General features: G+C 36.4%; 1 protein-coding gene across 1 annotated transcript in view; it reads left to right on the top strand.

Moving 5' to 3' along the window:
• DDX10 (DEAD-box helicase 10) overlaps positions 1 to 22,903 on the top strand; it is a 253,969-nt gene that overhangs the window by 118,102 nt on the left and 112,964 nt on the right. The window contains exon 14 of the mRNA XM_041772524.1: positions 21,987 to 22,106. Coding sequence (XP_041628458.1) covers positions 21,987 to 22,106 — 120 coding nt within the window. The remainder of the gene's footprint in view (positions 1 to 21,986; positions 22,107 to 22,903) is intronic.

The following is a 22,903-nucleotide window of genomic DNA, read 5'->3' as shown; positions in this document are numbered from 1 at the left end:
ATGGGAAAGAGGTTTTCTTGCTTAGTGTGAGGCATACCTCAACAGGACTGTGATGTGATGTCATCAGATTTACATTTTAAATCATGACTGATAGCAGTGTCAGGGCCTCATGAGATAGATTCAGAAGGAGAAGCGAGAGAACCAGTGGAGAGACTGTCATAGTGACCTTTACATGGTGGTGCCAAGGGTTAGCTTGAGGTCGAGTGGGCATGGATTTTAAGGGGAAGTTTTGAGAGGTAGGAAAACTAATTGGGTATGTTGACAATATATCACATGTAGTGAATGTGTTCTAAATATTTGAATAAAAGCAGGGGAAGGGGAGGAAGAAAGAATGACTTATTTAAGCTTCTGAGTTTGATTACTGGGCATTGATCAGAAAAATCCTAGTGGGATATTTATGGGAGAAGATGTTAAGTTTTATTTTTTTACATGGTAAGATTGTGTGCCTTTCAGGCATCATAGTTGCAAACAGCTGATAAGCAGCTGGACTAGGGGTCTGGGCCCCAGGACAGGATTTAAGATTTGAGAGACATCTGTGTATAGGTAATAGATGAAACCATATCAAGGATAAGATCTTCCAAAAGAGAAGAATGTAGGGGAAGAAGGCTGGAAATAGTACCTTCTGAAATACCAGGCACAGAGTCATTGGTGGGAAAGAATGGGTATGAAGGAGAAGGGACAGAGATATGCTTATCAGTAAGGTAAAAGGTACGTTAAGAAATTGTCATATCCTGGACTCAGGGAGGAAGCCATGAGACACAATGTCAGTGCCACAGATATGTCAGGTAAGAAAATTGCAAAGATCCTCATGACCATGCTTAAAACCCATTTTAGTAGAGAGGACAAGGATGAGAGGTTATTATGAGTAATTGAAGGAGAGGGGAAGACTATTTAAAACAGGCTTAATTACAATGAAATGAGAAAGAGAATAGTATCAAGAGACATGTTTCAATGACTGGAATGTGCCTATTGCCGCCTAGTAAATTTTTTTTTTTTTTTACGGTAGACAACGATGAACACTTTGAGCATGTAGACTACCCATGTAATTTAATGTTTAAGTGAAAAAAAATGCTTCATTAATTTTGGGTGGGGGCACATTATGGACACATGCATTTATTACTTACACGTGGATTTGTGTATCTGTTAGGATGATATCAACTTCATTGGTGCTTAGTTTGGGGAACTAGATGAGAATGACTTTAAGTACCAGAAAGATGTTGCCCTGTAAAGGTCCTTTAGTTAGTTACTCCTTTTCCTTTCTCCCATGTTTCTTGATTTTATGCCTGGAGTTTTATTGTGTTATCAAAATTTGGTCCTTTCTGTAAAGGGAAACATAACTCCTGCCTCATTTTGCTTTACGTGCATCTTTATATCATCTAATTATCTCATTGGACATACGATATGGTATGGAAGAATGAGTTCTGGAGGAGCTGTGTCTCCGTTTGCTTCATTCAGTCAATAAATAATTAACTGTCTTCATGTACCAGGCAGTGTGTAAAGACTGGAGATACAGATACAGATGTGGTTCATCCCCACACTCATGGAGCTCACATTCCAGTGTATATATCTTCTGCATATTAGCCACTGGATAGTAGTTTTCTTATGTAGTGGTGTCTGGCATGGTGCTTGGCATACATAGTAGGTACCCAAAAAATAAGTTAATGAATTCCTCTGTACTTACTTGTTCTGCTGTTTTGGTAACTTATACTTAAGGTTATATAGCCATGTCTCTCTACTTTTTTGGCATAGGAGGCATCTCAAAAATTTTTTTTAAGTTGAAGTAATCTCTACATGCAGTGTGGGATTTGAACTCATAACCCTGAGATAAAAAGTCACATATTCTTCCAACTGAGCCAGCCAGGCACGCCCAGAATTGATTGGTTTAATACACATGTAATGTAATTCTTAAGAAGTAGTAACAGAGTTAAAAAAAAACTAACATCAACACTACTGAGAGCCTTTCTTTTATGAATGATTACTGTTTGAGAAGTTTTTTGCAGCTTGGAATACATTTTGCCATAGGTCATCCGTAAATGTTTGTTTAGTGTTCTCCATGTATTCAGGACTTAGTCTGGAAAAAGAGATGAGCAAGGTCAAATTCTGTCTGAATAGATGGACATTTTAACCACAAGATATAGAAAAATATAATAAGTATGAAAGCAGGTTATGGACAAGTGATAGGGGCATGAAGTGGGGGGATGATTAATTATGGTTGGATATTTGTTTCCCTTCTTAATAAAAATCTGTTCTATTACTAATGCAGGAGAACTTGCAAATTTTACTAGGTAGAACTCAGGGCCCCAGGAGGGAGAGTAGAGATGATTTCTTTTAAATGCATAGTTTTTTAAAAATTTTGGTATTATTTGATATGGTTTTAATCATGATTCATTAGAGCAGTGATGACAACCTCTGTGGGAAAGAGTAGGAGTGTACCCAGTGTATTTATAGATGATTTATAATTTTGTTTTGGAGGGCTGGCGTGTGGGGGAGAAGGAGGGAGAGGGAGGTGAGGGGGTGGAGTGGGGAGAGGTTGATTGAGAAGTAGAGATTGTGTTGGGAGTTCTGTTAAATTTGTATTTAGAATTGACTGGTGAGGGCCACATATCTAAAATCAGGAAACTGGACTAAATTCAGGCTCCTATTAAAGCTTATTAAGTGTAAACTATTATTTTTCCATGGAATCTGTGCTTTGTTTTATTTTGAATTTTTGCCATACTTGTGTAATTATTTACACATACACAAATAAATGCATGGCTAGACACTCTGGGAATTTTAATCAACTACTGACCCCTGATCTTCACCTCCCCCCAAGATGCATACCATCCACTAGTCATTCCTCCTTTACCCTGTTATATGTATTTTCCCCATAGCACTTAAGCCTTCCAACCATTATTCCTTGTCTATCTCCAATGGAATATAAACTCTCCAAGGGAGACATCTTTGTCTGTTTTGTTTACCTTCTATAAAAAAGATGAACAAAATATCTTCTACAAGATACTTTTATTCACCTCCTATAGGAGGTCACTAAATTTTGTTGATGTTAGTCAGTAATTGATATACTGCACTTGATATACTGGGTGATTGTATATTGACTGTCACTTTTGTACTCAGCGTGTGCCCTGTGCAGTGTGTGTCTATGTGGGGATGGTGGTGGTAGCTTGGGCTACATACACTTCCAGCCTGTCACACCTCACACAATTACATTGTGGACATAGGTAGTATATGTGTAAAAATCTGGAAATGGCACAAGACCTTATAAAGTTAAGTGCTATATTGTGCAGTAGGAATTGATCAAAGATCAGTTGTTGAATTGAGTAGGAGAAGGCTTCATGGCTTAAATGGAACTTGAACTTAAAATGGAAGAGGCAAAGGTGAGGACGAAAATTCTAGAAAAGGAGCCCTCATGCTATTTCGTTTTTAAATTTTCTCTGAAATTACCCCATCCCTTGGTATTTTATTTTTTTAATTTAAGATTTTACTTATTTATTTATTTATTTATTTATTTAGGAAGAGAGAATGTGTGTGAGCAGGGGGAGGGGCAGAGGGGGAGAGAGAATCTCAGGCAGATTCCACGCTGAGCGTTTGGCCCCTTGCAGGGCTTGATCTCATAACCCTGAGGTCATAATCTGAGCTAAAATCAAGAGTTGGAGGCTTAGCCCATGAATCCACCCAGGCGCCCCCAGGATTTATTTTTGAAGAGGAGACAGACTAAAAAAGTTACTGTCTTCTACCATGATCTGACATATACCACATAGTGAAATTTAAATGTTATTTTGTAACATAACCATTGAGTACTATCTTTCCTCAAAGGAAAAAATATGTTGGATTTACTGTTATTACCTTAGGGATACTTGTTAAAAAGCCGTCAGGCAAAGGTGTGTTTTTGTGGTGGGTAGGAAAGAATCATTAGAAGACTTAGTATGGCTTTTAGTACCCACTTAAATTTTCTTATTAATTTCCCACCAGCTTCCCATTGCCTTTATGCTATGGAAATTATTGAATTTTAGTTAGGACAGAGAAAAGGACAGTACACTTGTCCTAAAATCTTTCACTTTCATACTGGTCACAGCATGTTACTGTGTTGCTGTTTTCTCTCCTAGGAAAATTGCCTATCATTTTGCATTAATGGCCAACAACCAACCTGCTCATTAATTTCTCTCTTGAGAGAAGCTTTTTCTAACACACTATATGTTATTTGTGGCATGGGCAATAAAATCAATAAATAAGACGTTAACAAAATCCAGTTATCTTTCCAGGTGTGTTGAACAAATCATTACTACACAGATACTCTGCCTTGAAATAGGCTGTTTTTGCCACCACAGACCATCAAAAATCTTGCTGCATTTGATACTATAAGGAGCCAATTAATTAGGTACCTTTGTTGATAGTAGATTTTTGTCTTTCAAAAGTTCATTTACTAAATCTTCCCTTTTATAGCACTTGGAGGGGAATGTCAGTACTTCATAGATTTTTGAAGAAATAGGTTAGCTTGTTAGTTATACTGGTTTATAAGTAGATTTATGTTGTAATAGACAATATCGTGTTACATTTTTGTTATTTTTAGGTATTACTATCCTTTGTCTAATGTTCTTTAGTGACAATTTTGTTGACAAAATTCATGGAGGCATGTGTGAAAAGATAGAAATGAAGATTTCTGAAACTGTAATAAAAAGACCATCATAGGGCAGCCCCGGTGGCGCAGCGGTTTGGTGCTGCCTGCGGCCTGGGGTGTGATCCTGGAGACCCGGGATTGAGTCCCATGTCGGGCTCCCTGCATGGAGCCTGCTTCTCCCTCTGCCTATGTCTCTGCCTCTCTCTCTCTGTGTCTATGAATAAATAAATAAAATCTTAAAAAAAAAAAAAGACCATCATAGGGCAGCCTGGGTGGCTCAGCGGTTTGGCGCTGCCTTTGGCCCAGGGAGTGATCCTGGAGTCCTGGGATCGAGTTCCGCGTCGGCCTCCCTGTGTGGAGACTGCTTCTCCCTCTGCCTGTGTCTCTGCCTCTCTCTCTCTCTCTCTCTCTCGTCTCTTATAAATAAATAAAGTCTTAAAAAAAAAAAACACATCGTAAAATGCCATGAACAAATACTTGCTCTGTATGAACAGTTTTCCTAAGTGGTTCTTAAATTGGTATAAAATTAATGATATGTTTTTAGAAACAGCCAAAATTATATGTATTTTCTTCTTTATTAATATTGAAAATACTTGATTATATTTAGAATTTACTATCTTCATAGCAAGGGAAAAAAAATCCCCAAATTATGACATGTTTCTTGTTCAAAACTTGCATTCCTTCTCATATTCAGGGTAAAATCAAACTCCTTAGTGTTCTACAAGGCCTTATTTAATCCAAAATCTTCTACCAGTCTCCAACTTGCTCACTCTCGTCTAGTTGCTCTGAATTTTTTGTTTCTTGAAAACAGTCTCATTTACACTTGGAGGCTTTTGGTGCTTACTCTTTCCATTACCTGTAATTCTTTTTTTTTTTTTTTTTTTTTAAGATTCATTTATTTGGGGGAGAGAGCAAGGTGAAGGGGGCAGAAGAAGAGAAAGTCTTAGGCAGACTTTATGTTGAGCATGGAAGCGCCATGGGGTTCAACATGGGGCCTGATATGGGGCTTGATCTCACAGCCCTGAGATCATGACCTGAACCAGAACCAAGTGGAGGATGCTTAACTGACTGCTCCACCCAGGAGCCAGATTCTCCTTGACCTGGAATTCTTACCTAGATCATGATGACTTCTACATAATTTAGATCTCTGCATCAGTGACTCCTCTTCAGAGAGGCCTTCTCTATCTAAAATTTCTTCATTCTATGCAGTCACTTCTTAGCCCCTTACTCTGCCTTCATTCCTTTAGTTTAAAGCTCCTTGACATGTTCTCTGTGTGTGTGTGTGTGTGTGTGTGTGTGTGTTATTCTTTCCTGAAATGCAACCTCCATATCCTAAGTGCCTAAGGTAGGACTTGGAGTATAGCAGATATTCAGGGTTTGTTGAATAAGTGGCTGAGCCTCCTTTATTTTATTTTATCCTTCCTAATCCCACAAGAAATTAGAAGTAGCTTAAAAAATACTTCCAGATGTAATAAAATAGAAAACATCAAGCATGCAAAGTATAGATAGAGTAGAAATGGTGGGAAATTTAATATGCAGGTCATGCAGAGTTTTACATGTTTCTTAAATATGGATCAGGAATTGGCTGTGAGGTCTTAACTGCCAGAATGAAAAGAACACTTTTTCCATAAGGAGCAAACATTCTACTCCAGAGAAGCACAGCTTTTCCTTGCATTTCAACAACTGTCCTACAAGACATAAAAAGAATTTTGTATGGAAATGTTTAATATCCATCCTTAAAGGAGACTGGAGAGGTGATATCAGCATGAGGTTCAGGAAGAGCAGCTCTCTGGAAACAGACTGATAAGATACACACATCCATACTACCTCCCTCTCTGTCTCCCCACCCACTGATGTACACATGGGCATCTCTGAGTAAGGTAGAGCTGTCTTAACGTGATTATCAATGTGCAATTCTTTTCTACCAAAGTAGCAAGAGAGTTTACTCATTATTCCTAAGATGGATAGCTCATTCCAAACCAAGTTGAAAATCAGCCAGATAACATGCCTTTACTCAAGTGAGGCTTCCTAGATGCTCAAAGAAATAGCTGATAATAGTACTGTTTTGATCAGATCATTCTATGATAGTCTGTGGCCTTCTAAAGGAAGTTTTGACACCTAGAATTTTGGATTCAGAATTAATGAGGCCAATTATTGGTGAGTTTCATGATAGTGTAACTCTGGAAATCTTAATGCACTGGTAGAAAATTAATTGCTTCTTAATAGAGATAATTCCCATCAGTTCAACCTGTTTACTTGATATGATTGAAGTTGAATGTATTCACAGTTTGATGTAAATTTTTTATTAAGATCATCATGTTATTTAATGCTTTCATTTATTAACGACTTGGCTAAATCCTTCAAATAATTACATGGTTTAAATAATTGAAGTATTTTGGGAAGAAATAGTGAAGAATGTGTTATAGTGTTGGCCAGTGAAAGTATACTAACTTAGAAATGACTGCACTGATTCCTAGAGACTCATTTAATGTTCCAATATAGTCTTTTCTTTTGGATTTACCACTCCTAGTCTGATATCTCAGACATTCTTTAGGTGTAGTGGAGAAAATATTAAGGAGATGAATGCCAATTATTATGCATCCTGTCAGCTGGGCAAGAAATTCTTAAAGAGTTTTCTGTTTCAGTTTAATCGTTTGTTTTTTTTCCATTTAGAGTTAATAGTTTGGTTAGGTGTCTATTAGGGGAAAATCGGTTTGGCAATATGGTGCAAAGTTTTTGTTTTTTTTTGTTTTTCTTTGTTTTTTTTCAAACATCACTAATTGTCAGAGGAATTTGTTTTCATAGTGCTCTTCCTCTCCCTTGTCTGAGTTTCTTTGATTTTGTTTTCAGATTGTCTCCTTTCATTACCCTGTCTTACCTCTGCATGGCTGTCCTGCTTTTTACTTACAGGCTGTGTCTTGGTATCATAGTTGTCCCTGAATCTTGTCACAGAATTCTTATTACCTTTCTAATTTTTTCCTCCAACTTTATTTCATCTCTACGTGTAATTACTAATTGTCTTTTTCTCAGGGTGACAAGTTTAGAGCCTACCTCCATCCCTTCAAGCTGGATAATTGCTTAACTTATTTTACTGCCAGCTTCATCATCTATAAGATGTAAGCAGTACCTCAAAAGGGTGAATGATATATAAAATACAGCTAGCATACTGTCTAGCACTTGGCATCTCTATTTACTGTTCCATATACTTCTCAAAAGTTTAGTGACCTTTTGATATGCCAGGTAAAACCATCTGTATTGCCACTTATTATGCACTGGAGTATAGGACAGATTTCATAATCTCACGGATTAAGGAATAGGCTTTGTTGGAAAGGGGATGTTTTTGGGGAAAAGAAGTAAGGCCTGAGTTTCCGCTCTCCTTATTATTCCATAGAGAGGGATGCCAGGGTTTTAGCAGTCTGCTCAATAGAAAGCATAGATTTTTATTCTATGGAAAGTTTGCTGTCCCCTATTATTCTCTCTTACTATAGAAGTGGTAGGTCAACCTTATCAGTGAGTGGTCACCCAAACTGCTTGAGAACCAGAAAGCATATTTAGGGGGTGCCTGCAGTCATCTGAGAAATGCATTGGCCCAGCATGTGGAGACCTGGAGCCTGGGAAGTTGGATCTATTTTGCAAAGAGAAGAAGCCATGGTTCTGTCAGAAGCTGAGTGTGGTTGCAGCCTGTCATGTTGGGAGAAGGGGATGGTGAAGTGATTCCAGCTTATTGAGTAGGCATCCACAGTGAATCCTGACATCATTTTCAGATAGTTCTATTGATTTCATCGTGCTCTATTATTGCCCAGGGTCAGTGGATCCATTTTCTCAACAAATAAGTGTTAAATTGAATGTGAAATATTTTGTTGTTGTTTTTAAAATTGCTGTGCTATTAAATAGCACAGGTTGATGTCAAGATAGCTAACTGAAGAATTCATTTCAGAGTCTTTAGGTCAGTGTTGCTCCCAGTGAAAATTGTCTTGATTTGCTCAGGCCCAGCTCAGCTTCACAAGTAATTACTGATTTGTTCAGGCGCAGTGTGGGCACTTTCTGTAGAAATTAAAAGTAACACAAAGTCCATAGCCTCAGGGAGTTCAGTGTCTAAGAGAAGTAAAATAGAAGGGGAAGAATCTCTTAACAGTGGGAATATAAGAAATATCATTAGAGACATTACCTGCCTGAAGGTAGAAAGTGAGAAAAGTTTCCCAAAAGATAGGCAGCATCACATCTTAATCAACTTAATTTTGCCTTTTAGGGGAGAATTTCAAGCATATTGATAGCTCTTGTGTTTTCTAGTCTATGGGTGGGACAGTAGGAAGGAGAGTGATTTTTAAAAAAATGATGGTTAGCTAGGTAGCATACAGTTTAGAGACTAGCAAAGATTTCATTTTTCAATATATGTACTGCCGAAGAGCACCAAAGATTTCATTTTAATTCTTTGGGAACTGTGGTTTACAGTAGTAGTATGTGGTAAGTTGTGATTCAGAATATTACATTTTGTTGCTACAGCTTTCCTAACAAAATGGCAGGGATTCATTCTAAGATGGGAGAAAAATTAATGAGCAATCATCTGTCAACAGCTTCTAATGACTGTCAAAATTTGTTTTTAATGATTAAGTGCCAAGGAGGGCAGATGGAACTTGTATTAATCACTACATGCTCAGCCGCAATTGCCAGGAAATAAAAGGACAGCATAGAACATTGAGGGACGAATACTTTTTTTCTATGGATGCTATACTTTTGAGATTTAAGAATATTAGAGGTTAAGTTTAGTAGTCCTCTCTGTGGTCTTCCTATGAAAGCAGAAAAGGACACTTTTAAAGTGCATTCCTTGAAGGATTCTTTTCCTTTTAAAGAAAACATAAAAAAAAAAAAAAAAAAGAAAACATTTGCTGTCCATCAGTTCTTGATTTCAGTTTTATAGAGTCTCTTGAGTATTGTTTAGGAAAATTATGATTGTCGGACGTGTTTCTAAGATACTGTTGCTGTATGTGGTGTCAAGGTAAGAGCACAAACTAGATTTCTGGCCCTAACTTTGCCATCACTAGAGCTGTGGTCTTGAAATCCTCTTATCCTGTGCATGTACACATGGTGTTTGTTTCTGTGAATGATCTTGGAGGGCCCTTTCATCCTTCCACGTTCTGTACTTAATAATGCCAATATCTTTTATCAGCATTATATGGCTTTGCAGACCACCATTTCATAAATGTTCTATTTTTAAGAATATCCAATTTTAAATAGACATCATCTGAGCACATTTTGATGAAACGTGGTACAGTAGGCTGGCTTTTGACTTTTCATTTGGTGTTTTTTGCTTAGCTAACATTTTTATACAATAAAAGGGAGATCTTGGAAATTTTACTGTACATAGAGTTGTGCACATGGCTTGGACTGGGCATGGTAGTGATACTTGTGATTTCTCTTTTAGTTAAGATACATCCTATGCATATCTTGTGATTTACTACTGTTAAGAGTATAGAAAAATGCCAGACACTGGAACCATGTATAACGAGTAGCAGTGATTGCTTTGTCTTGGTGGGCTGGAAGGTCAGCATTAGTATCTCATCAATGTTTTACAGTAATGTGTCAAAAATGTCTAATTTAACCAGGTACCAACCCCAATTTGAGTTTAGTATATATCTTCGTTCTGTTATTGTAGTTCTTTGTGAAGTGTTTAAATAATAGATTCTCTTTCTGTAATGTAGAATATAGATGCAAGAGTTTGTGTGTAATTTTTTAAATTGATGGTTTACTGAATAAGCAGTATTATATGGCCTATATTTGTGAGACTTTCATGATGAATGAATTTTCAGAAACTCTGCTTTAGATTACACTAATCAGACTGCCAAGTAATTTGTTAATATTGTAGGTGCTGGAGCCAACTATAAAATTCTCAGCTAAACCTATAACTAAATATTGTTGAATGTTATTTTGATGCTCTTTCATTTTGTTTAGACAAGGTCTGAATAAATTAGCTACTGATACATTCTTGCTGAGTCTCTGCTATCTCTTGGAAGGAAGGTGATAGAGGTGAAAACCGCTCAAATGCTCCCCTCAAGAGAAGTGTAGTTGTCATGCTGCCTTATAATAGTTGCATAGATGCTGCCCCAGGTCTTTTTACTTCGTTCCTTACTGCTGTTACTGCCTCCTTAATACTGTTAACTGAATGGCCATGTGATACAAATTAGCTTTTGTTTTAATACTACTGTTTTTATTTTTTTTTGTATATAGCTTACTATATTTCTGAATTCTAGAAGAATTTCAAAAGTTGTGGTAGACAACAGGAATTTGATGTAGCCAATTTGGTTACAAGTTAGAAATGAAATCCATACTGTCATTTTTTGAAATCTAAAAAGAGAGGAAAAAAGTGTGTATCAGGCCCTGTTTCTCTAAATTGCTTCCAGCTGCCTGCTTCCTAATATAGAAATATTTATTAAAAGTGGCAGGTTAAAAATTGGATTCCTAAGGCAAAATATGACTGGTTCCATAATTTTGTTAAGAACAGGAAGCATCTGAGATTTCATGTTTATGGTGGCATTTTTTTTTTTTTTAAATTTATTTGGTTTGTTTTTTTGGGAGGGGTATGGTGTGGAGCAAATAATACATATTTCCTGACTAGCAAAACAAAATAGTAAACAGCTTGGACAATTTCAGTCGACTATAGAACATTTCCTAAGGTAGCGAATGAGAAGTAAGAAATTTTCTTTGTGTTCCAACAGGATAAATGCATTCAAAAGAGTAGAAGGGAGCATTTAAGACAGTGATGGCTCTGGCTAGCCATGAAACTCAGGGATGAGGCCTGAAGTAAGGAAATAAGCAAAATAAAATACAGCTGGGTGGAAAAACGAAACTGAAATCTTCTAGACTAATTAGGAGGCAAGGAAGGATTTAAAGAATTATTAGATTGACATGCTGTAAAGAGGCTTTTTAAAATCGAGGAAAAATTTGTTAATTCTGACAAATTATTGAGGAAGGTGAATATGTTGAAGGAAAGAAACTGGTGTTTTAGGGTTTGGTGGGGGAACTTGTATCTGAAGAGTAAGAGAATGAATTGAGGAAAATAGAAACCGTATTGGAGATATATCAGAAACTTATTTTTCTGAAAGCATTCAGTAGTTAAGGTGGCAGGCACACACTCTCAGAAGAGTTTATTAGGTTAAGAGCATCTTCTGGATGGTATCCCAGGTTAAGCCTGTGGATTCAGGAAATAGGAATCCAGAAGGAGGATTAAAAAAAAAATACAGGGTAGAGAATGATTGCAACCTGTGATCCTCCATAAGCAGAAGGAGGGAAGTCCACAGAAAGCTGAGATCACTACATATCTGTGTAGTTTTTGATCAGGTGGGGGGAAAAAGAGCAATATTCAGTTGTCTGCTTTCCTGTTTAGATAGACCTGTTAAGATGATTTTTTAAAAGAATCATGAATATTTTGTAATAAATATTTTGTTACATTGCTTAAAATATTTAGTATTCATTAAACATTTTCATCACTTTATACATTAGAATTGCAGTTCACAGACTACAAAGAAAATAGTTCATGGCCTTATTGACTACAGAATAGAGATTGACATTTACTTATGGTCTGCTTCTTAACATAATCAGAAGGACTAATCTAGCTTAGAAATATGAAGAACTTTGAAAGGATATGTGGGCTCTCATCTGTATGATTTTGTTTGAAATAAACATGCATTATCTAAAATATAAAAAATTGGAAGGATTTCTAGAATGGGTCTTTAGACTGGCTTTTAGATACAATTTATGAAGTATTGATATCAAGTAATGAGACAAGTATTACACACAAACAAATTCTATTAATAGCTGTGATTCTCATCAGAAAGGAAGTAGAATTAGGGCCTTTTAATTTGAAATCGCATATTCAGTACCTAACATTTATATTTGGATGTGAAAACAGTTTTTTTTAAAAACCAGTACAAATACTGTATCAGAAAGTAGAATCTGAAAAAAGTCTTTCTTAATGGGCCATGAACTGGATAGTTGAAAAAAGAATTTTTTCTAAACCTTTTCTAAAGGTTTCAGTTTCTCAGAATAGCAATTTTCAAACATTCTTTCAAACTTGATAGAAACGTAAAAGGCACATATTGAGTCAGATTATGATGCTGTAACCTAAGACAGTTTGAACAAAAATCAACTAAGCATTGTAGAACATGAACAACAAAGTCAGGTGCCTTTTGATTTAAATTGTACACCCTTGAACAAATTGCTGAATTTATCTAAGCTTCCGTTTTCTAGTTAAAATTATCAGAGGCCAGCTTTGAGTCTGTTGGATTTGTCTTTAAGTTTTTTATGAGCAAATGAAGTAATGCTTTTATGAGCAAATGAAGTAATGCTTTTATTCCACTGGGAATTTGCTCACTAATTCTTCTTTCGAGAAATACTTACTGAATGTTTCCTGTGTGCCAAACTCTCTGTGATGCCCTGCGGATATGAATTTTAATACAAATTATCTTAATCCTCCTGGAGATTACAATACATTAGGAAAAAGAAATCAGGAACACAAGTGACGACTCTGGCTTACTGTAGTGGTGGCAAGAATGTATGCAAAGTCCATTAACAGGCCACCATTGGTGGTGGTTACTGGGACTTGGGTTGAGGGGCACTGGTTCTCCTCGTTCTCTCCAGGTCTTGCATTTATGATTTTATTTATGCATATTTTCATGAATATGCATGCAAATTTATGCACAGTACCAGGGTTTGTTGTAGCTTGCCTTCTATTAAACTTTAAACAATGAGATTGGTAAATGGACATTTTGAAAAAGAAAAATCCTGTGAGATTGATTAGACCATTTTGAAAGATCATGTCTATTATTTATAATTTATAAGTGCCCCTGTTTCATGCCATTTTAGTTGATCTGCATTTAAAGTTCTCTTGTGTCCTTCACATCCCTTTCACTACACGCCTGGGTCCCCATGCTCCAGCCACTGTGTAATTCCAGGACTACTGCTTTGTCTTAAGTTTACATTTGTGGAGGAGTTCTGAAAAGAGAAATGATTTCTGTAACAACATTTTTTAATTTTCATTTTTTATATATTTGAGAGTGAATGAGAGAGGTGTGTGTGTGTGTGTGTGTGAGAGAGAGAGAGAGAGAGAGAGAGAGAGAGAGAACACACATGTGCACACAAGCAAGGGCAGGAGCATAGGATAGGGTGAGAGAGACAAATCCAACAGACTTTGCGCTGAGCAGAGAGTCCCCCTATGGGCCTAGATCCCACAACCCTGAGATCAATACCTGAGCCAAGAGTGGGATGCTCAACTGGTTGAGCCACCCAGACTCCCCCGTAACAACATTTTAGCAGGAGTCCAGTTGTATTCTAGGTGGCTCTTTATTTTTAATTGTAGTAAAATACATATAATGTCAAATGTACTACTACTTGAACTTTTTAAAATATAGTGTTGGTCAGTGTTAAGCACACTGCTGTAGTTGTACAACTGATCTTCAGACCTCTTCCCTCCTTGGAAAACTGAATCACTCCACCCTTTAGGTGGCTCTTAATTTTAAGACAATAGTTGGTGCAAAGATTTCACAAATACACCTTTTCTACATACTGGTGGTGGTGTTTTATTATTTTTCCCCTCCTAGCTTTATTGAGGGAAAAATTGATAAATAAAATTGTAGTATTTAAGTATACAACATGATTTTGTTTGTATGGACAATGTGAAATGACTACCGAATTAATTACCTCACAGTTAATTTTTTTTTTGCGTGTGTAATGAGGTTGCTTAATACGTACTCTCAGTAAATTTCAAGTTTACAGTACAGTATTAACTATAGTCACCATGCTCTACATGATATCCTCAATTTATTCATCCTATAACTGGAAGTTTGTACCCTTTGACCTACATCTCACAATTTCTCTCTCTTTCTAGCTCCTGCCAGCTGCCATTCTGTTTCCATGAAATTAGCCCCCTCCTTTTCTCTTTAAATGTTCCACATATAAATGATACCATACAATATCTGTTTCTGTCTGACTTCACTTAACATAATGCCCTCCACGTTTGTCCATATTGTCACCAAATGGCAGGATTCCATTCTTTCTCATGGCCCAATAATATGCCATCGTATTTGTATACCATGTTTTCTTAGTCAATTTATCCTTTGACAGATACTTGAGATTATTTTTGTGTCTTGGCTATTGTGAATAATGCTGCAATGAACATGGAAATGCAGATATCTTTTTTAGAAACTTATTTTGTTTCTTTCGGATGTATACCCAGGAGTGAGTGGTATTGTTGAGTAATATGGTAATTTCAATTTTTAATTTTTTGAAGAACTTCCAATCTATTCTCCACTGTGGCTATGCCAGTTAACATTCCCACCAACAGTGCATGAGAGTTCCCTCTTCTCCACTTCCTTGCCAGCACTTGTTACCTTTCATCCTTTTGATGATCAGTCTCCTAATAAGCGTAAGGTGCTGTGTCATTGTGGTTTTGATTTATTTCCCTGGTGATTAAAACTCCTGGAAGAAAACATAGGAGAAAAAGCTCCTTGATGTTAGTCTTGGCAGTGATCTTTTGGATAAGACATTGTAAGCTTACAGGCAACAAAAGCTGAAGTAAACAAGGGGCATATATAAGACCAAAAATCTTCTGTACAGCAAAGGAAACAAAAAGGCAAGTTATGGAATGGGAGAAAATATTTGCAAACCGTATGTCAAATAAGGGCTTTCTGAGTTATATGTGTAGGGAACTCCAAAGCAAAAAACCCAAATAATCCAGTTTAACAAGGACAAAGGACCCGAATAGACTTTTCCAAAGAAGATATACAAATAAATGGACAACCAGGTGCACAAAAAGGTGCTTAACATCTTTAATCATCGAGGAAGTTTATTTCCTAAACGATTTTGTAAGTGGCTTTCAAATAAAATATCAAATAGTACATCCTTAATTTATACTGTAAAATTACAACATGTGAATTATCTTGTTCAATAACTAGGATGGTGAAGGAATGATACTTACATAGCAGGTGTTTATTTTGTTTGCTTTTTAAATCATGAGTTCTATTAGGGTATAGTGATTTAGGCAATGGACATTAAGTACATTTGGACTCTTGGGCGACAATGCTTACAAATGCTATGAAATGCCTTTGTTTTTAATGTAAGGGCTTAGGTTATAATAAGTAATCTTTAAGGTTACTTATATATTATTCACCAGGCTTGATAGTTCTTTTTTTGTTGGCTTTCTTCATATCTATCTATCTATCTATCCATCCATCCATCCATCCATCCATCCATCCATCTGAGTTGAGAGCATGTGCACTCTTGTGTGTATGTGGTGGGTGGGGATGGAGAGGGAGAGGGAATCTCAAGCATTCTCTCTGCTGAGTGCAGAGCCATACAGGAGGCTCGGTCTCAGGACCCTGGGATCATGACCTGAGCCAAAACCAAGAGACAGGTTTCCATTTGAGGCCAGCCAGGTCTCCATCACTCTTAGATATCATTTCTGTTATAAACTGTTAATTATTCCATGATGAATATAGGGAGCTACTTTAAGGAAACCTAAACAATCTGATTTCTTTAGAGAATCTTTTTTTTTAATTTTGACTTTGATCTCCTTTTGGTTTTGTTTTTCCTTTTTTTGCAATTATACGTTTATTGTATTCTCTAGAAGTATAATACTAATGCTTATATTAAAGTAGGTGTTTTTTTTCATTGATTACATTTTGAATCTTCTCGTAGCTAGTGTTAAAACGAACACGTGGGTATTATTCTGTATGTTGGCAAATTGAACACCAATAAAAAATAAATTTATTATAAATAAATAAATAAAATAACAACAACAAAAAAATAATAAAACGAACACGTCCTGCTAGGAACCCTTGCTTTTTGGGACTGTTCTTGTTCTGTTATTTTCCAGGTTATTTGTGGCAACCTCCTACAGTTATCATAAGACCTTGAAAATAACATGATGCTTTATCAAATTTGTATTTTATGATATTTTCCTTTTAGCATTTTATTCTGAAGTCTAGCATATATGTAGTGAAAGACATGCAAATGGAAATGAAAATTTCATTTTGATGTTTTACATCTTGTCAGGAAGTCTTTCCTTAAACTCTTTGGTGGCTGAAAGTTTCATTCTTTTTTTTTTTTTTTTTTTTTAAGATTTGTTTGTTTATTCATGAGACACAGAGAGAGAGGCAGAGACATAGGCAGAGGGAGAAGCAGGCTCCCTAGGAAGCCCGATGGGGGACTTGATACCGGATCCCAGGATCACAACCTGAGCTGAAGGCAGGTGCCCAACCACTGAGCCACCCAGGTGTCCCTGAAAATTTCATTCTTATACCAATAATACAAAGTCTTGTAATCAAAATATGACTTTTGCCTCACAATAAGATACTTGATATTTTTCATGATTTTAATGAATAGAAATTTAAAGTATTAATGAGCACTCCCTCTGCCCCCCCTTATCCAAGAGCCAGTGTTGAAACTTTTAGGAAGAGTGAAATCTGCATTTTAAGGAGTTAAATTCATTTTTGAAGTTTTTTAGTTGGGTAAATATTGTTGTGTGGTACAAAAAAAAATCCAGGAAATCTTATTAATTTAAAAACTGATTACACAAAGATGAAAAGTATATGTTCAGCAAAAAATGAAACAAAGGAAAACAAAATATTATCCTGTATGGCAAAAGTCTAAACAAATGATGCAGTGGGAGAAAATATTGATACAATTTTACTAAATGAAAATATTTCACAAAGTAAAAAGTAAAATGCCAGGAATTCATTAAAAATACTGGTAAAGAGTATACATGATGCATAGGAAAAAAATGCCTTTGAAGAGATGTTCTGCGGTGCTTAAAACAGTACAAATGCAAATTAAAACTTCACTGAGATATTATTTTTTCACCTAACTGACAAATATAAAGCCTAATAATCTATTTTTAAAAATAGATATGGAGAATCAATTACTCTCAAATTTTTGTTGGGAATATTAAATTTTGTGTAACTTCTCAGGAGGGTTATTTGGAAATAGGTTTTGAAATTTGAATGCACATAGTTTTTTACTTGAGTGCTTTAACTTGTAGAAATTATCCTAGGTAAGTAGGTGCACATTTACATGAAAGTATGTATACAAGGCTATTGATTGCAGGGATAGGTCTTTTAGTATTTTGGTGTTTTTCATATATATTTGAATGTGGGCAGAATGTCTCTGGAAAGGATATAGAAAAAGCTATTAACACTGTTTTTTTGAGAGGTAAACATGTGGCTGAAGGAGACATGAATGGCAGCTTTTTAACATGAATATGACATGAATTCATAGAACATGAATATCCTTCACAAAATAAATGAGCATGTATCACGTGCTACAGTTAATATTTTAAAGAATGACATTGAACCCAGCTAACTAAGCCTCTCTTGTAAACTATGCGAAATCCACCATCTGTGGACACCCCGAAGGTACCAGTAATGCCACCATGTTTGGCTGGTTGCCACTCAGTTCAAACATTTTTCCCTCAAAAGGAAATTTTCCTTAACCTACTCTCCTCAGCCTAGACTGAGCAGGGACCCTATTATGTAGAATTCATTCATCTTGTATATTTTCCCCATGCTGATGTGGAACTCGATCCCAGGACCCCGGGATCATGACATGAGCCAAAGACAGATGCTCAGTCACTGAGCCACCCAGGCAACCCCTCTTTTTCCTTTTTTAGAAGATTTTATTATTCATTAGAGAGCAAGCACAAGCAGGGGGAGCAGCAGGCAGAGGGAGAGAGAAAAGCAGGCTCCCTACTGAGCAGGAGCACTATGTGGGGCTCTATCCCAGGACCCTGAGATCCTGACCTGAGCCAAAGGCAGATGCTTAACCAACTGAACCAGCCAAGTGCTCTTAATGTCTTCTTTCTACTGATAGAATTAGGCTCAGGAGGCTTGGGCGTCCACCTGTCTCTTTTCAGTGCTGGATCCCCAGTATGCACTATGATGTGTTGTGTATGACACTCTAGTGCATATTTCAATAATTAAATAATAATTCTCAAGTATCGGAGCAAAGCTACAGCCTGTCAATAAAATAAAATGAAATAAACATGTGTCTTCTCACCCGTATTGTAGTTTCTGTTCTTCCTTTCTGTGGCTTCCCTCAAACAAGCAAACTTAAAAAAAAAAAATTTTTTTTTTTTTTAGGAGATCACAGCTCCCTTTTAGAATCCATGATAAACCATAAAGATGCAAATAACCCCAAGTTTTGTGACATAATTTCAGTGGTTTCATGGGTTTCAATAAGGCTCTTGATGTGGACCTGCATCATCCCAAGTTCCACTTCCCAGGGTTGGTTTTCTGATGGACTTTTTTCTATTCTGACAGTTTTGGGTATTTTTGCTCTGTGACTTTTTCTCTTGTTCCTGGGACCAGGCTTCTGTGTTTTATTATAAAAAGTTTTTAACATAAAAGTTAAAATGTACTTTTGGACACCAAAATATCCATCACTCATATTCTACAATTAACCTTTTACCATATGCCTTTTACCATTTAATTCTTCATCTATCCATTTATCACTCTTTTAAATTTAATGCATTTCAGAGTAAGTTGCCAACAGCATTACATTTTCTTCCATATACTTGAGCTTGCCTGGCATTCATTAAAGTTCAGTATTTGTTTACAGGACTCTCTCTCTCTCTCTCTCTTTTTTTTTTTATAGGACTCTCTTGAGGTAGAAATTTATGTATGGTAAAATGTACCAATCTTAAGTATAATATTTGAATTTTGACAACTTAAACATCTATGTAACTCAAACTCCTGTCAAGGTATAGAGTATGACTATCACTCCCAGAAAGTTGCTCCTTAGCATTTTTTTGTTTTTATTTAAGTGGTGTAACTTGCTCCTGTTTGTTATTTTTACATTGTGATGATCATCTGAGTTTTCACTATTTAATCAGCATTCTCTCTCTGGTGACAGAATATTAGCCAACCCAGGATCTTTAAGAATTGACCTAACTCTAAAACCAAGAAGGTCAAGTAGGAGGAATCAGTGACACAGTTGCCAACCATGGTGGCTGTGTTGGTAGTGCTGTTTCATAATTGTCTGTGGGAAAGAGCAGGGGCTGGGGGTAGAAGTAATGGCTGGGCAGAAGGAAGTGCAGGGGGTGTCTTATTAATGCCCTGTGATCACAAGGTGACCTACAGGTGGCAACTTAATCTCAGTTGACAAGCTTCCTATCACCCTGTTTTCTTTCAATTTAGAAGTTTTACTACCACACAACTTACTCAGTTACTCTTAGAAGTAAGGAAATGAAGATTGTATTATTTTCTAAAAGAGAATAATAGTAATATATCTCAGAGTAAAGTGGTGGGGAGAGGGTTATGAGGGGATGGACAGAGCAATTTAGGGTCCTGTGCAACTAGGACAGGCAACATTCATGCAGTCAGAGCTGGTGGGATTGGGGGATAGAGGAGATGGGATATCCCAAGGGAAGAAAAAAACCTAAAACAATTGTATTTCTTCTCATAGAAATCTTGTGGGGGGCACACATAGCAATCGTATCATATTGATGTCTCTCTATGATGTAATAAAAATTTGACATTTGAGAAGAAATGAATCTTTTCATAAGCATTTTATAGATTTAAAATCTTAGTATGTTTTTAAATTTGAAATGATTTGTGGTCTGAGAAATAAGCTTAACTAGATAGTATAGCTTGCATGCCTTAAGAACCAGAACTATAAAAGCAGTATTAGGAATACACATATAACAGAACCATTGGTGTCAAAGCAACTTTATTGTGCTTAAGTTATCATATTGCAGATACACTAGCTGATTTTCATAATAAGTATTATTATCGGGAACCCTGGGTGGCGCAGCGGTTTGGCGCCTGCCTTTGGCCCAGGGCGCGATCCTGGAGACCCAGGATCGAATCCCATGTCGGGCTCCCGGTGCATGGAGCCTGCTTCTCCCTCTGCCTGTGTCTCTGCCTCTCTCTCTCTCTGTGACTATCATAAATAAATAAAAATTAAAAAAAAAAATTAAAAAAAATAAGTATTATCTAAAAATATAATGTATTGATAGCTTGACACAAACCTCTGTTTTAGTAAGTGCATTGTTTTTTATTTCATTGTACTTATTTTTAGGCATTTTTGATACACTATCAGTATTATTTACCTTAAGTGAGTTATTCTTTGTATATATACTTATTAGCATAACATCACAATCATAGCTAAAGTATATCTTCTTGAAGCTTATGGTAATTCTTGTTTCCTAAATCAGTTTTTCCTTCCTTACTTTTTCTTGGGTGGCTACTTGTAACACAGAGTTTAAAAACCAATCAATTAGGAAATTCAAAGTCCAGAATTTTGCAAATTAAACCTTTGTACAGTTAGCATGATCTTTTTAGGTAGTGTGAAATCAGTACATAACAGTGGTATTTGTGGTTTATCAACTACTACATTTTGTGTGTTTTACATTTATTAAATTCTCCAGAACAACCTTATGAGATATAGATATTTTTGAGGATACTCCATTTATAGGTAAAGCACAGTAACTAAACTTGCTCTTACATAGCTCACAAGTGGTTGAGCTTGAATTCAAATCCATTTTCTTAACTATTGCCCAAAGACTTCTTCTGTCTACTCATCTGGTGGAGGCTGCCTTAGATTGGTTTACTAACCATCACCCATGGTAGTCCTGGATCTAATGTAAGGAGTATAATGCAAATTCCCCTAGGTTGCCATCAGTGCAGGCTGTGGTCTGACCTGGACAGCTCCCCATTCAGATCATTCATTCATCATTCACTTAGCATCAATAAGCAATGACTCTGTATTTTTAGTACCTTGCTTTGGTGGTTTTAGGACATTAGGTGGGTTCTGATCAGTGTATCCTGTTAAAAGTACTCTGATTCTATCTCACCTTTGGACACGTCTTAGTTATCAAAGGTATTTCCCAGTGTTCATATAATGAATTACTGTAATGGGAGGAGGAATGTTGAATTGCAAACAATGTATTGCAGTAATTTTGCTTTCCAGGTAAACATTTTCCTATTCTGAACATTTAAGTTTGTACTTGGAATGAAAGCTATTTATAAAATGTGCTCTGTGTTATAGCTTCAAGGTAGCTTTATTTATCTTGAATGTCCATTTGTTACATTTTCATGTAGTTTCTGGTGCTTCAGCATTTTCAGGATAGCATAGTTTTAGTAATAGAAGAAATTTTAAAGGTTACTTATGTCTAATATATTTTTCTTATTTAGACGTAAGTTCCTTTAGCACTGGGGGTATCATTAGTTAAAACGTCTGATAACTTGGTCTCTGGACAGTATTTTTGGTGCTTCTTATTAGCCAATGAGCAGTAAATACATTTAATTTTGGAAAGTGTATTGCAGACTTAAATAGCTGATATAAAGCAGCCATTTAATCATCTCTCTTTTTGTACGTTTTCATACAGAAAAAAGAACCTTCTAAATCCAGTGTCAAGAAAAAAGTGACAAAGGTTGCAGAAGCAAAAAAAGTAATGAAGAGAAATTTTAAAGTTAATAAGAAGATAACATTTACTGATGAAGGAGAGGTAAGATTCTTAAATGCTTCATTTCTGAGGTACCATCCAGGTATTGTAAAGAGTCTGACTCTCTTGCTGACTTACATTCATTAATGAGAAAAAAGAAAATGTTTCTTTAAAGCAGTTCTTTTCACTGTTGTCTTAGGCATTTTATCAGCTGTACGTCTGTAGGTAGGAATGCCTCGCTGACAGTAAACTGCCATACTTTTGGGTGCTAATGATTACAGAGTTGGTTTTGAACTTTATAAATTCCATTTTTACGGATTAATCTTTCCCTTTAGGGTGTCTGTCAACACTATCTGTGGCAACAAATACAAGAATAGTAACACAATTACTTGCCACAGCTGCATTTTCTGGACTCTAAAAAGTCTCTGCTTCACACACATCCTCAGTTTACATGCTGTGTCAGCATGTTTCTTACTGGCCAGCTCTGAGATGGCATTTCCTGCTTCACACGGGTGCTGGGCTCTCACTTCACCCTTACTTTGGTCTTGGTGTAAGTACATACCCGCAGAGTAGGAGAAGGTCACCACTTGCGGATGGCTCATGGAAACTCCCTCTCTTGAATCACAATGTCATCTTTGTTTTTAAACAAGAGAGAGGTCTGGAAAGTCAGGTGACTGATCTGAGGAGTGATGGTGGTTAGTGGTCATAGTGAGATTTGCAGAATAGCTGCTCTTGGTTTTCTCTCTCTTTACCCTATAGCCTTTCCTGTGCATCCTGGTTGAGCACACAGCTCTCTGTGCCCTCTGCCCCACCATCATCTCATTTTCCTTGCCTTGTCTTTTATTTATTTCTTCCTAGCA

This window comes from Vulpes lagopus, chromosome 10 (assembly GCF_018345385.1).
Source record: "Vulpes lagopus strain Blue_001 chromosome 10, ASM1834538v1, whole genome shotgun sequence".
NCBI classification, from domain to species: domain Eukaryota; kingdom Metazoa; phylum Chordata; class Mammalia; order Carnivora; family Canidae; genus Vulpes; species Vulpes lagopus.
The sequence above is the reverse complement of the archived record's forward strand: the minus strand, read 5'-3'. Positions and strand labels throughout refer to the sequence as shown.